Source organism: Crocodylus porosus, unplaced genomic scaffold, assembly GCF_001723895.1.
Source record: "Crocodylus porosus isolate Cpor-Errol unplaced genomic scaffold, CroPor_comp1, whole genome shotgun sequence".
In the NCBI taxonomy this organism is placed as follows: domain Eukaryota; kingdom Metazoa; phylum Chordata; order Crocodylia; family Crocodylidae; genus Crocodylus; species Crocodylus porosus.
The window spans coordinates 9789954-9804901 of NW_017728929.1; the positions used below are offsets into that span (position 1 = coordinate 9789954).

At 49.0% G+C, this 14948-nt stretch overlaps 1 protein-coding gene across 5 annotated transcripts in view; it reads right to left on the minus strand.

Moving 5' to 3' along the window:
• The window catches only part of SNED1 (sushi, nidogen and EGF like domains 1), a 79025-nt gene extending 64366 nt beyond the window's left edge, over nucleotides 1-14659 (minus strand). For all 5 annotated transcript variants that reach the window (XR_002102487.1, XR_002102488.1, XR_002102486.1 and 2 more), the window contains exon 1: nucleotides 14038-14659. Coding sequence is in view for 2 of the 5 variants with exons in the window: in XM_019543036.1 (XP_019398581.1) it covers nucleotides 14038-14241 (204 nt within the window). In the remaining 3 variants the exon portion in view is untranslated. The remainder of the gene's footprint in view (nucleotides 1-14037) is intronic.
• Between the last annotated feature and the right edge of the window lie 289 nt (nucleotides 14660-14948).

Consider the following 14948-nt stretch of genomic DNA (forward strand, 5'->3'; position numbering starts at 1 on the left):
GAACCAAGGCAAGAGGCAAGCCAGCTGGGCTGGAGCTACCTAATGAGCACCCATAGGCTCTACAAATTAGTGCACCTCCTGATGTTATTAACCTCTGAATCCTGATCAGCCACTTTGGATTAATCCCATTACCACTGGGGAGTCTGTTCTCCCAGGCAGGGTAGTGCCAACAGATGCTTAGACTCCCCTGCTGCCAGAGAAAAATGGGGTAGGAATTCAAAACTTTTCTCAGGCCCTTGTGAACAAACAGGACAGCTCTGACAACATAAGCCCCCAGTGCTTAAGTCAACACAGATCCCCATGCTCCAAAACAATGCTGGTGGGCACCTTCTTTCCTTGGTTGCCCTTGCTTTTCTGATGTGGGGCAAGGCAAAAGAAAAGGGGCAACGAGATTGATAACAGGAATCACCAGAAAAACCCAAGAGAAAAAAGAAAAATCCCTTGACTTAAGAGGGACCAGGTCAAATTCACTTAAAAGAAAAAACTGACTAATTTCCAAAAAGTTCTGGGAAAGGGACCTTTAAATAGTAAGTCCTGGATTTTTAAAATTCCTTTTACACATTGTATAAGAGCTTTCATGCTCCCCTGTTGGTGTTTATAAAGGTCTTTTGCCACTGACTACACAGACAAACCGCGAAATGGTCTGGATGCCAACATGCAGATTCTCAAAGGTATTTAGACACCTGATTTCAAATAGACAAGAGCTGGGTGTCGACATGCCTGTGAAGACAGGGGCCAAAGTGCTGCCAAATGCACCTCACAGGCTCACACTGGATTAAACAGATTTTTGTTTTCAATTAACTTGTTTCAGAATCCTGGGCCTCAATCTTGCCAACAAGCATGCACATTCTTGACTTTCTTAGCATCACTAGTATGCGTAGCACTTACAAGGAGAAAGCTGAGCATATGCCAGTTCCCAGGATGGAGCTGTAGGTGTTACCTAGAGTAAGAGGCACAATAATGTTTTCAGACAAAAAGGAACCATGTCTCTTGAAAGCTCCCATTGTAGGTAGTTGGTGTTTAGCTACATGCAACTGTATCTTGGGATATCCCTGGGAGACAAGACAGGGTCTGCACCCTTTTTGGGGCCAGAATAAGATATTGTTGACAATACCTTTCTGGAGAAATTAGGATTAAGATTGAATCTATAACCAAATCACTTTTCCCTCATTTTGCATGTTTTACAATCAGAAGTTTAACTTTGTGCTGTATGCATTTTGAAGTTTAATGCTGTGCTCTGCAGAGTTCTGCAATCAGAAGTTTAACTCTGTGCTCTGAAAGCAAAGTCTGGGCTCCAAAAAAGTATCCTGTTTTTTTTCACAAATACAATGGGGGAAACCTCTCTTTTGTTTGGGAAAATGAAGAACAAGCACGTATCCTTTCTGTCCTGGAACAAGAGAACTGTTCTAAGAAAACAGCTCCTGAAAAAGAACTGGGAAAAACCTTCTTTCTGGAAAAACATCTAAGCTGGAAGAAGAAATACCTTCTGTAAGGGAAAGCCTGGGCTGAAGGTTTTAACCTCTGGTATTAAGGAAGGAACAATCCTTATGGGGAAATGGCACTACAAACAAATGTAAGAAAACCTCTCTCCCAGGGAAAGGAGTGTTGGAAGTTTAACCCTTTGCACTCTCCCCAGAAATGTATTTTCCCTTAACCAGGGAGACCCCACTGTGTTGAGTACATATTCTGCTTTCCATTTTTGCATTCATAAAGGAAGCAAAACAATTTCTCTGTGGATAACTGGTAAGCCTCCCCCAGAGGCAACAGCCACTTGCCCTCTCTGATGAGCACAACCAATTCCCAGTTAGGGTTGAAAACCCTTCTCCAAGGGAAAGGCAAAGGGAAAATTGACACCATAGCTGAGCAGAGGTTCTGTCCCTACCACACCCCCCCTCAGCTCCTAACAGCCATAGCGTAAAGGGGTTTCATTCTGGAAGTAAGAGGCATGGAGTAGAGAGTGGCACAATACTGGTGCGAGAAGGGATACAGCTGGAGTGGAGGGAGTTCGAGAAAGAACATGGAAGGGGAAAGACCTGGGCTGGGGGAAACAAAGGAGCCCAAATGAGATCTGAAGGAGATAGTGCATGTGAGCCCTGGTCACTGATGTGCCCACTAATGCAGACAGTGCATTTGGCCCAGAGCAAGTGAACAAGGAGAAAGTCTAAGGGTTAGAAAATGAAAAGATTATGGCCACTCTAAACACTGACTTTAGGAAGCAGTGGTGGAGGTGGGGAGAGGGAATGGATTTCTTACCAGCCTCAGTAAGCATCCTCCAAGCGTGCAGTGGTTGCCACAGGCTGGAGCAGAGCTCCCTTTTCAACACTGCTAAAGCCCAATTCAGTCTTGTCTACAAATTGTGTCAGGAAGGGGAGAAGACCCTGGCTGTGCTCCCTAGCCCCATGTGGCATAAATCAACACTGACTGCAGTGGAACAGCCCTGATTCACACTGGACTGGAGCTGAGCTCATTTACACCAGCTGGGGACCTGCTCTACAGCCTGCCATGGGGCCTGGGCCTCCAAGTGAGGTGATTTTCAGCTCATGATCAGTGCCCTGAAAAGCAAAGCAGCCCTTGGAAAACGGTGCCTTGGCTCTGCTGGCAGAGGCAGCAGCTGGAATCCAGGGTCAGCCTTCACTTTGCTGACCTTGGCTTGCAGGGCTCCACATGGCAAACCCACCTCTCCTCTGATAACGAAGTGCTGAAAGACAGGCTGATTTCCCTCACTCTGGCTGGCAGCAGAGCAGGAGCATGATACAACCTGCTTGGCTCACACACCCAGGGAAGGAGTTGGGTTCTCCCCAAATGTCCCTGGTGTGCTGTGGAAGTGGAAGCCCACAGCACACCAGGCTTGGCTTCCACACAAAACATATCACACAAATGTGGCCCTTTCCCATGCATTATGCAAAAATATCACACTGTCTGGATGGACAGATGAGTCCTACAGTTGAGGTGGGCAAGTCTTTTTCTCCTTAATCTCCATATCAGTTTGGGACAGGTCCTGATGGCAAATCATGCTTGGCCATCATCCTCATTCAGGGCAATGTGTGATACTTGTCCTGGTCCTGGGGAATATATGTTTTCCTGACTGCAGTGCCTGGAGGAAGGCCTGGGAACTGATAAGTTGGGAACTTGAATGAGAAGGAAGGCTTTCAAAAAATGCCAGGCTTTCCCCTTTTCTCAGAGGATATAAAGGTCAGCTATTCATTTGACTTCCCTGTGAGGTGCCAGTTCAGCTTGGCTGCTACTCCCAGACAGCCAGCTGGCTTGGCAGATGAAGAATCCTTCAACCCCAGCAGAGGGAACTAGGACATTTACACAAAGCCTGTAGGCAGCATACACTCTACTCCTCTCTTGGTTAAAATGGCAATGGTCCAAGCTGCTGGGTCAGGTTATTTCTCATAGATTTGTGATTAGAAGGGACCGCGGAAGGGATCATTCAGTCTGAGCTCCTGCAAAGCACAGGCTGGAGCATTTCAGTGAGTTAGTTTGGTCCTGAGCACTCCTGGCCTTCTGGGGCCAGATCCCCACCGGGTGTACATTGCCCAGCTACACTGGAGTTAGTGGGCCTTGTCCTCTGTGGGCACAGCACCAGTGTGCTGACTACACAATTTCCACCAGCCAAGAAATTACACCCAACATTTACACTCAGCCCAATCCCCAGTCCACCCCACTAGTAGGATATGTGCCTGCCACTTCCTGCTTCCTCCACAAGCTGGGTCAGAAAGCCATTGAGGGGACTCCAGGGACAGAGCACTGACACTGGGCCCTTGCACAGCTGCTGCATAATCCTAAAGATGCTCCAAATCAGTTGAGTTTATTTTCTTGAGCTGCATGCTCCCTCTCTGGGCTCCCTCCTCACTCTAGCTTTGTTTGCTAATATTCTGGTCTGACTCTCTCCCCACACATCCTGATCTAAAGGCCCCAAACTGAATGACTGTTTGACATCCAGCCTGAAGCTGGTAGATGGCTGCTTTCTTAACAATGAAAGGAGCCCAAACTCTCGATCCCATTGCCTGAGGCTTTGGGGTGACTGCAGTCTGAGGCTCTGTGCTCCATTGTGAAGCCAACTCTAGCAATCGTGGGCCTTATGACTTCTGCATGTGCCAGAGCCAATGTCAGATTTGTGCAGCTCTTCAGTCCTGCCTGAGGCCCTCCAGGCTGAACCTGGATTAGTACTAGTTTTCTTCTGGCCCTTTGCCCAGAGGGGAATTTCCCGCAGTCACCAAAACCTGAAATAACTTCATGGATCTCCCTGAGGGAACATAGGTAGGTTCCAGTCAGAGCCGTGCTGAGCTGGGGAATTATTCCTTTAGTGATGCCCCCTTCTGTTTCCAGGTGGGGGAAATATTACTGAGATGACCAAGGTTTCCCCATGCAGCAGCAGTGCAGAAGACCTGCAATGGCAGGCAAAGGGGAAGAAAGCAGTGACCTGGAGCACAGGGAACTGGCAGTAATTTAGTTTCTGAGCTTTCACCACAAACCACAGAGAAGCCATATGGGCTTGTGGCTAAGTCACTGGACTGGCACTCTAGTGGGCTGGGTTCAGTTCTTAGCTCTCCTATATGTCCCGGGTGCCCTTGGCTAAGAGACATTATCTGTTTAGGCTTTGGTTCCCCCTCTGTAAAATGAAGGAGTTAACACTCCTGTCTTGTCTGGGTAGACTGTAGGTTCTTCAGGGCAGGGGTTGTATCTGTGGCAAGGGGGACCTGTGATCATGGTTGGTACATCAAGCTACTATTGGAATATAAACAAATTGAAGGGCAGATAAATACACAGGTCTCTACCCATGTAATATGATGGGTCAAATTCAGCCTAGTGTTATCGAGCAACACTTCAATGAAGTCAATGGAGCTCTCTCTGCTTACAAAGGTCAGGGTTGAGCCCCTTGGCCTGTTCATTCCCAGTTGTAATGCTCACTCCCACATGGGTTCTAGGGCACCAGCAGGATTTGAGCAGTTACAGAGTTGGATTTTCAGATGCAAGGACTAAAGGTTGAGCAACTCCAGGGAAGGAAGGAGCCAGCCAGGATACACATCCAACAGGGTGCATGAATGCCCCAGTTCAATCAATGGATCCTAGTGTTCCTGTGGCTTCTTCCCCTGCAGGTCAAGCGGGACTGAACTCTTAGGAGCTGGGAGAAGAGTAGCCTATGTAGAAGCCCACTACCTGTCAGCACCTTCGTCTCCGAGAGCAGCCATTCCCCTGGATCCATCCACTGCCAGCCTTCTCACAGCCTGCACTCTTACCAGCCTGCCCAGAGGGCTCCTGTGTTCAAGAGAACCTAATATGTCTGCGAAAAAAAAAAGCCCTTTTTGTCTCCCACCTGCTCCCATCCTATTTTAAACCTAAAGGACTCTGATCATAATAAGCCCTGGCTGTGACAGCTCAGGCCCAGGGCTGTTAGAAAAAGCAGAAGTAACCCAATACTGTGTTTACTCCTAAGGTCCTGAGCACTGAAGGGTTTTCACTCTGCTTATCTAGCTGCGTCAGCAAACTGCAGTCACATTTCCCTAGAGGACCCCCCAGCCGGTGTCCTCCAGCGCTCCCTTCCTCTTTGCGGCTGGTTTGCAATGTCTTGGCTGGGGCTCTGCTCATCTTGTTTCAATCAATCACTGGTTTAGAAAACACATTGTTTACTTCCTGGGATCTCCCTGAGGCACTTGCTTGAAACATTCAGTTAGAATCACCCCACAGGCTTAAAACCTCATCCCTCCGCCTTCCTGAACTTGACTGTTGGGATTGTTTTCTGATCCTGGCGGACTCGTGCAGGGCTGACAGGAATGACACCCGAGTGTAAAGAGAGAAGGAAGCAGGTAGCAAGGGGCTGGTGCTTGCAGGTAGCAACGGAGAACAACAATGGTTGTTCTCGTTGGGTTCAGTATTGTCACTCCCTCTGCAGATTCTGATCCTTTCTCCCCCATTCCTGCCTTCTTTCCCAAGCACCTCTGTGATCCTCTGCTGTCTCCCCTCATCCTCCTGCTTCATTCTTAAGAAGCTCCATTTAACCCCTGGTGGCTCTACCCAGCAAGGAAGCTGAGGGGATGACTGACTGTCACATTTTCTAAGGTCCTGGAGTCTGGACCTAAAAGTGAAGGGAGGGGGCAAAATGTGATTGCCACACAGTCTCCGGTAATTCTGAGCAATTACCATGTGGAACATGAAGAACAGCCCTGGCAATTAACAGCATCCACATCATGTGTGGCCCAAGAACACAGCTGCTCCCTCAGCACTCAGTCCCTATTGCCCAGTGCCACAGAAGCCTCCACAGTCTGTAAGGAGAAGGTGTAGGACCTTTGGTTTTGCAGAAACAGTGAACACCAACCCGATAGGTAGGCATTACCTCGGCCACAAAACCCTGGCCAGAATTGACTTAGGGCTTGGTCCTGCATGTTGTGAGTTTGGCTAGTGCTTCCAATGAGAGTGGGATAAAGTCAATATTCATAACACTTATGGCCAGGATTTTCAGAGGGCTGCTTGTTCACCAGCAAGGCCAGGTTCAAGAGCTTAGTGCTCACTAGCTCCCCCTGCAAAAAAATGGGAACTGAACTCTGGAAAGTGCCGTGTCTATTCAGAGGCAAAAATCTGGCAACATGGCTTCCCTAGGTATGTTTTCACTCACTGATCTGTCACCTTCTCCATCGGCCAAGTCCTGGTGTCCTGGCTCAGTGCTTATTCAGGCCATAGCCAAAATTTGTACCTGACCAAATTCTGATCCCCTCAAAGGAAATGGGAATTTTGTCCTTTACTAAGTTCAGTGGAGCCAAGGTTTGGCCCAGTGACCTCTGTTTGCTTGCCTAAGGGCTAAGGACTGGATTAAGAAATAAGTCAGGACATGAAGATTGCTCTAACCCCTCTCCCCATCCCTTCCAGCACTCACAGTGGCAGTGAAGGCAGTGGCTTATACAAGTGTTTATCTTGCAAGCTGCTGATTATTGATGAAGGCTCAGATTCTGAGACCTTTGCTTGTGATAGGGAGCATCTTCCTCAACAGGCAACTTCATGGAGGGAAATCTGGCCCCACCAGAACTTCCATTTTCCTCCTCATGGCAAAGGTTTCACCCCATGATTTCAGTGGCACTTTTAAAAAGAAGGAAGGATGTCAGAATCTGCCCTCAAATTCAGAATAGTCACTGTGTCTCCTGCTGACCTTGAAAACGAGTTTTAAAGAAGTGTGTATGGTGCTGGCAAGTTACATTTATGGCATGGTCTACAGGACTTGTGAAGACCTTGTAAGATGCTTCTGTAGAATGACATGGCTACTGTGCAGAGCCAGGGATAGCAGTTCTTCCATCTGCCAATGTTAATCCTTTGCATTTCCAGAGCTCCTTGCATTTGAAGATCTCAAAGCATTTTACAAACCTCACAGCCTCTCTCATTGCTGCTAGGTAGGGAAGCATGGTTCCAATTTTACCTCATTTTACAGATGGGAAAATAAGTAAACAGAGGCAAGCTAGGGGACTCCCAGCAAGTCTGTAGCAGAATTCAGCATGAGATTCACCTCCTAATTTCCCGCCACGAGCTTCAACACGAGCTCACACTTTTGATTATGCTCTCACAAGCCTCAAGCCAGCAAGATATTAAGCACATGGTGACACTCATACAACTAGAAAAATAGCCAAGAAAGCATCTGTGCTTGGGACCTCACTTAAGTTCCTTTGAAGACAATTTTAGTAACATGTTTTGGTGATTTCTTGAAGCCTAAATGCTAAGTATGATGCCAGTGAGGCTCTACAAAGCCCCACAAAGTCCACCCACATGTATCCATCTCAAGACTTTACCCTCTGCCACTAAAGTTAAGGACCTGCTGAGGTACTCTGGCATTGCATGAGCCAGAGAACCTCAGCCAAAGATCCCTCTATCAAAGCATACAGATTGCTTGGGCAATAGCATGTCTTTTAGAAAGATGCTCCAGTGGTTAATTATGCTCATTATTAAGTACTTAGATACTAGCCTGGAGTTCTGATCCCCTCAAGGGCTGTTTATACAGTGCCACTGCACTGGTTTTCATGAGTTGTTCCACTGCTACCAGAAAGTGGAACATCTCATGGGAGAAGCTGGTGCTCTGGTAATGAATGTCCAGACTTGCACGCCTCCTGATGACCCAGTAGGACTGATAGGTTAGAACCAGGTGGGTGCAAGTCTCCAGTGCCTGCCATCTCCTGTCGCTATTTACTTGGGTGCCATGGGCATGTGTAAAGTACCACCGTTCCAAACTGGTATTGCCTGTTCTGCATGGCTGAAAGTGATTGTACAATGAACAGAGAACCAAGCTCAGTGAACCTTCTGAGCCACAATGTCTGTCTTGCCTAGATGTTTTGTTACATTTCTTTCCCCTCCTTATGACTAAGGGACCTTCTGAATGAAAAGAAGAGCTTTTGTCTCCAGAGGGTTGGTCTATTCGAGCTGCCTCTCCCTATGTAGAGTCCCCATGGCCCAGCTATATCATAAATATTTCAACAGCAGCAAATTGTAGTTCCAAACTCCTACAACTGTGACTTCAGGTGCAGGGCAGGCAATGGGAGTAGAGGAACATTTAAGAAAAAAAGATTCTCTTTTCATGCTGAGTCTGCTAATAATAAAGAATGAGGGGAGATAAACACAGAAAGTAGCTTCTATCTAAGGGGAATGGTTTCTAAATGGAAGGCAGTTCAGAATGTTATCTGAGTCATTAGCAGCACTCTGAGCATTCCCAGGCACTGCGTTACCAATAAACCCAGAGTGCAGATATATTTGTTCTACATCTCACCCAAAGCCCTAGTGTATCCACCCCACAGCCATATATTCAAGCCAGAGTATGCACTTTCAGCTCATAGCTATGAATCATCATATCACCACGAGCCCAGGAACACGCAACCCTCAGGTCACCTCTGGGATGTTTCTGTTAACCACTGGCCAAAAGAGAATAAGAGCTCTGCTGGCAGGGGGTCTGCAGGTCCTGAGGTTGTCTCCACAAAGCCTGTGATCCTCACTAACCCAGGGAATGAGAGCTGAGGTCAGATCTACCTTCCGACTGGTCTCACATGGCCCAGGTACAGCTGGGACTGACTCCACGTGCCTGATACAGCTGAGACTTGGTCTCCTGAAGTGGTATGAGTGATGCCTCAGGGATTTATCTTTCAAAGGCATGTGAGCCCTAAGATTTCCTTTAAAGCTGATCTTGTCTCTGTGACCCTAAGCAACATGAGTCTGCAGTCAGTGAGACAGAAGCTAAGGGAGTTGTGAGGTTTTTCCTGAACTGACAGGACTTTTTTATATGGCTACTGCCTTGGCTCCTGAGTTTGTTTTCCTTAAATACCAAAGACATTCTGATTCGCAACTTCCTGTTACAGCTTTGATGCCTTAAATTAAATTAGAACTGTTCATCTGTCCCCAAGTAAATCCAGATGCATTTGGAACAATTTAAGTTGAATTTAAACAAGAAATGAAATCAAGAGAAGTACCACCAGGCTGCAGCTAACCATGAGCCTAGTTGCTTTCTACCCTGGGGGCAGGGAAGAGAGCTCTGGATGAACACAGAGAGGGACAGGAAAACATGTTCAAGTACAGGAAGCAGCAACCATGACCATCTTAAATGGATGACAGATTGAGGTGCTGGGATGTCAGCCCTGGTGTTTGCATACTGGAAGCCGCCAGGTTAGGGCTGCCTTCTAAACTGAGCTGGAAACTCGGCAGAATCCTGTTCCTCTGAAAGTGGGTTGGTAGTTAGTGTGTGCAGGAGGATGGCCAGCATCCTGAAGGGGCAGAGCAAAGGTCTGCAGTGTGCAGGGTGAGAGTGCTAAGGAGGGAGTGTCGGTGAGGGAAGGCAGAGCCAGCCTTAAGGGTGGGTGAGGTGGGCAATCGCCCAAAGTGTTGTAGCCCTGGGACACATGCATGCACATGCCACCCATGCTCAGAGCAGCGCTCTCCCCCAGTCTTGCCCTGCCCTGACGGATTCCCGCCCGAGGCAGAAGGAGAGGTGCCCAGATCAGCCTGGCCCTGCCTCTAGCCACTGCTCAGGAGGAGCTGGGCTGGGCAAGTGTGGGCATGATGGCTTCTGCTTCAGTCTTCCCACCTTGCTCCCACACAGCAGATGCAGTGCCTGCCCACTCATCTGCCTGGCGTACCATGCCACTCTGCCCTTCATGGGTGACTGGTGCCTCCCAAGACTGGGGGGGTGGGCACAGTTTTGTGGGTGGCAGTGTCGGCAGTGGGGTAGTGAGTAGCGACTGCTGCAGAAGCTGGTGGCGGTGTTAGCAGTGAGGGGGCAGGGGGTGGCAAATGGTGATTGCCCACACAAACTGGCAGTGGTGGCAGCAGGTAGGGATGGGGAGTGGCTAGTGGCAATTGCCCGCAGAAGCTGGTGGCGGCAGGGTGGTGAGCAGCGATCACCCACAGAAGCTGGTCTCAGCAGCAACAAGTCTCAGGGGGGGCATGTGCCCCACCTACCAGTCGCCTATGCTGCCTTCCCACCAGATTAAGCCCTGTGCCCCTGCCTGCCTGCCTCTGCTTGCAGCAGAGCCACACATTTAGGAGGGAGCGTGGGCACCAACATACAAGCTTGCTCAGGGTGCCATTTTCCCTAAGGCTGGCTCTGAGCAGAGGAAATGCCCGTGTCCTGTCTTCCTCCCTGCCCCCACTTCACTGCTAATGCCCTGGTCTCTTCGCATCTTGGCACTGTATATTTTACTTTGGCCTCCCCACTTCTCCCCCTCCCTTTGTAGCCACATGGTGTTTGCTAATACTCATACCCCTTCTGCTGATGGTATCGTCACGACTTGAGCCACATCACATGGCAGCTCCTCACATTCATGCTTGCTGCCATAGATAGCTTCAGCCCTGCCACACCTCTGATCCCTTGCCCCACTCCTTACAGAAAATCCTGTGGGGTTTAATTGGGCTCTATGAAAACTGCATGGGTTTCCCTAGAAATTCTTCTACTGACCTGTAGGGTTTAGTAGACAATGGCTCCCCTGCTACAAAGTCCTATCCTGCCCAGTGGTTTAAAGTTCAATAAGGAAGTTACTATTCTCATTCCATATTCCCTGGTCTATATGGGCTCCCAGCTCTGTGGAGTCCACAGAATCCTCTCCTTTAACCCTTTGTCTTCTGCTCACCTGCATCTATCCCAAGTCACCCCCCTTCTTCTCTTTCCATTCCCTTCTGAATACACACCACTGCCAGGGCATTTCTCATCTCCCTAGCTCTCTCTCACTGGCCTCCCTATCCTGACTGTTCATCTCTGCATTGTCTATCTTAGATCCAGATCCAGCAGGGAGAGGTGAAGCACAGACCCATATTCCCATGCTGAGTGTGCCTCATGGGACTCCATGTTGTTCTGAGGATCAGTACATGAATGGGGCAGGGAAGATCTCTTACAATGAGCTTGGCAAGCCCTCGTGGCATGTAACACTTGCTAACCTCAATGGGGACTACTGGATTGGGCCCTATGTTTGCAAAGAACTGTAGAGACCAATTAAAGGGAAGCAGAACCGCCTAGCAGTTAGTACACTGGACTGGAGCTTGGCAGACCTGGGTCCTATTCCTGATGCTGCTCCTCACCTGTGTTATGCTCATGGGCAAAGCACTTCACACCAGTGGGCCTCTGACTCCCCTTTCCTCCTTGTCTAGTTCGAATGCAAGCTCTTTGGGACAGGGGCTATCTTTGACAGGGGATTTGTTCCTAGCACAGTGGGCCCTGACCTAGTTTCTGTAATGACAATATTCCCAGGGATGCTCTATAGTGTCAGATGGACTAGTCACATGGAATGGGTCGGTGGGGATTGATTCACCAGCTCTGGATGGCTGCAGCACAATATGCTTTGACCTTGCCCCTTTCACCATCCTTCACACAACCCCCCTCACTTCCTGATTAGTCCCTGCATCTTCAGGAGATGCCCTTATGGTAGCTGAGTCCCAGCAGCTATGTGTCCTCTTCACACAACTTGAGTGTCACAAAACGGTGTGGAGATCCACTGTAGAGACAAGCTGTTTTCTTTAACAAGGTCACTGACCTAAGTCCTTTAATAACCCAAATCCATCAGGGATGGGATCCTGAATGAACCCTGCTAGCACACAACGCAGCCCGTGCCGGTCTGTTGAACACACAGAACAGACATCTTTTACAAAACTTTCCTAACTTTTCTGCAGCTATATAAACATCAACGGTCATTCTCAACACACATTAATTGTGAGGCTTTCACCTTATCTCTGCATCAAGGACTTGGGTTCTTTGAATAAAATCCTCAGAGCCTGTCTTCCAGTCCAGAAAAGCTCACAGAGAAAGGTGAGAAGACAGAGAACTGGAAATCCAGAAAGCTTCAGCTGGGGCAGGCTCTGATTGCCCTCCCCATTGTCACCCCCAGCCTCGCTCTGAGGACCTGTACTCACCCTCTGCAGCCTCTCAGGGTTGTCAGCAAGTGTCCCTGCTCTGATAGGGTCTGAGGGTAGACTTTGCTTCATTTCTGACATGCACGTCCACCCTTTCTCCCCAAGAAAAGGGGACAATTTTGTCAGAATAATTTTAAAAGTGTCATTTTATTGAACTATTTTTCCTATTTTTTTCTTTAAATTTCAACCAGCACAACATGGAAACAGCCCCCTGCTCATTTAGCTCAGAGGGGACCCTTCTCAATATGACAACTTTCAGCCCTGACCTAATACAACTTCAAGGTCTCATCTATTGCCTTTTCCCACGGGGCAGACTCTCTCCAAGACCTGAAATCCAAGGCTTGCAAAAATCATTTGAGCCAACATGGTTTCAGTGGAGGAATGCTGATTTACACTAGCTGAGAATCTGGCCCAGACTGTTTTCCCAGTGGCAAATGTCACTTGATTTGTTGAATTCTAACGTTCTAACAGAGGTTTCCATGGAAGTTGTGCGGCGTCAGCTGTGAGAAGGGCCGGCGAAGTGTGCATTTGAAACACAGCGCCAGAAAAGGAGGCTCGTATACTGTGCACAGGCAGGAAACCCCCCACCAAAGCCAGTGGGAACTGTCTCAATGTAGACCGAGGACTTGGCTGGTTAACTGCCTTGATTGTTCACAATTATTCATAACACCATAGTTGTCATTCCTCTGCGATGCCTATCAGCTACCTCAGACACACAGAAGCCAGGTCTGCTCCAGAAACATTTGCCGGTACAGTGCTGTTGGGCAGCGAGGTGATATTTTCACTATGCTCCTGTAGCAGTCAAGGCTCTAGTATGGGTGCAGTTGGATTAACTCATGAGCACTCATCAAACTGCCATAAACTGCTGGCTCAAGCCTACTTTTGCTGGCAAAAGCTGTGTCTACACTAGCATAGCAACACTGGCAAATACTTTCTTGTGTAGACAAAGCTTAAGATACTGAGCCCATTTCTCATGGGAGGGCTCCCCCATGCTCTGTTTGATATAAGGTGACAATTTCTATCCAGTTCCTAGTGGACAGGTCCCCACATCTCTGAAGCTGGCACCTGCATAGACAACCTGAGCCAAGAAGTCAAGGACAAAGTGGGTACAGAGACAGGTCAGGGATGAGGTGTGGTAGAGAAATCTGCATGGTACTCAGCCTCTGCAGGCTGAGAGCAACTCTGTTTTTCCCGATATCTCACTCCCTGCAGGCTTTCGGCTCTAACTTGTGGAAATAAAAAGTCAGAGCCCTGTCTGGATGGAAAGTGCAGGCTTCCCGGACAGTACCACGCTGCCTGGCCTCAGTGCTGTGCCTGCCTGGCATGTCATCTCCAAGCCAAAGCCAGCCTGTCACTTTACTCCATGTCCCTCTTTTCCTCCCCCCCTCTTTTTCTCCACTCAGCCTGAGCTGTCAGAGAGCAAAAAAAAACAAAAAAATCAAAAAAAGCTGTGCCCTGATTTTACCTTTCCCCTCTGGAAAAGCTCCAGGGAACTCACCACGGTGGCAGACTCATCGCAAGCAGACCGCAGGCTGGCTGTCGAGTTGTGCCAGGAAATGCCACCTTGCAGGGAGCAGAGAGCAATGCCCCGGCAAGGCCCCTTGCCAGGAAGCAAGCTGGAGCCTGAAGCCTCTTCCAGAATTGAAACGAAGCAAAGAAAATGCTACTTACATAAAGTCCTGTGTGTCCCACTCCAAAGAAAGGGAATTTCACTGAAATCGGCTGAAGCCCGGAGCCTCCGTCATCCTGTTTCAAAGTGACAGCATCCCCCTGCTCCAAGCCAAAGGGGTAAAAGTCAGCCAGAGGCACAACACCCTCGACCCAAACCCAGTTCCCCAGGGCTAGGATCACAGTCCAGCCGGGTAGGCCCCTCATCTCCACGACACACCGGCTTGTCCTTTATTTCAAACCAACTGTTATGCCGGGGCTTTTTTTTTTCTCTTGGCTTTCATCAAACACCGCTCTGCAAACCCCTTAGAGCTGGTCTGTCTTTAATGCAGCTGTCAATTTTGTTTGTTGTTTTTTTTTTGCAAGGGAGTGGAGTGGGGAGGGGACGGCAATAAAAAAAGACAGAAAAAAATTGGCTGAGCTCGGAAACTCCCTAACGAGGATAAACGGCACAATGGTAAAGCAGCCAGGAGTCCCCCCTGCTTCCCCCCTCAGGCAGTGTAGCTGGTGGAGAGGTGGCACCACTGAAGAGCTAGAGTCTGTCTGAACAGCAGGGTCCCAGTGGCAGCGGGCGCTCCGTTCCCGGCACGTCGGGGCTGAGCTCCCTCCACACTACTGCCCCTGCTGGGGCGGGGCGGGGGGGCCATTCACACGGCAAGCTCCTCCCTTGGCAGATTTAAATATTCAGATCTAGCTAGCCAATCAAGGCCCAACACAGGGGTGGGTCCTTGGGAGCCTACTCAGAAAGCTTGGAGGCGTGGCTATGCAAATCAAATGGCATTCTTAAAGAGGCAGAGACAGCCCGGGTTGGGACTTGTATGCAGGGTTAGTGTGTTTGTGCACGCCTGGGTGTGCATGTGCGTGTACACATGCCTGTGTATTCACAGGGGTGTAGGTTGTAGCCGTGTCGGTCT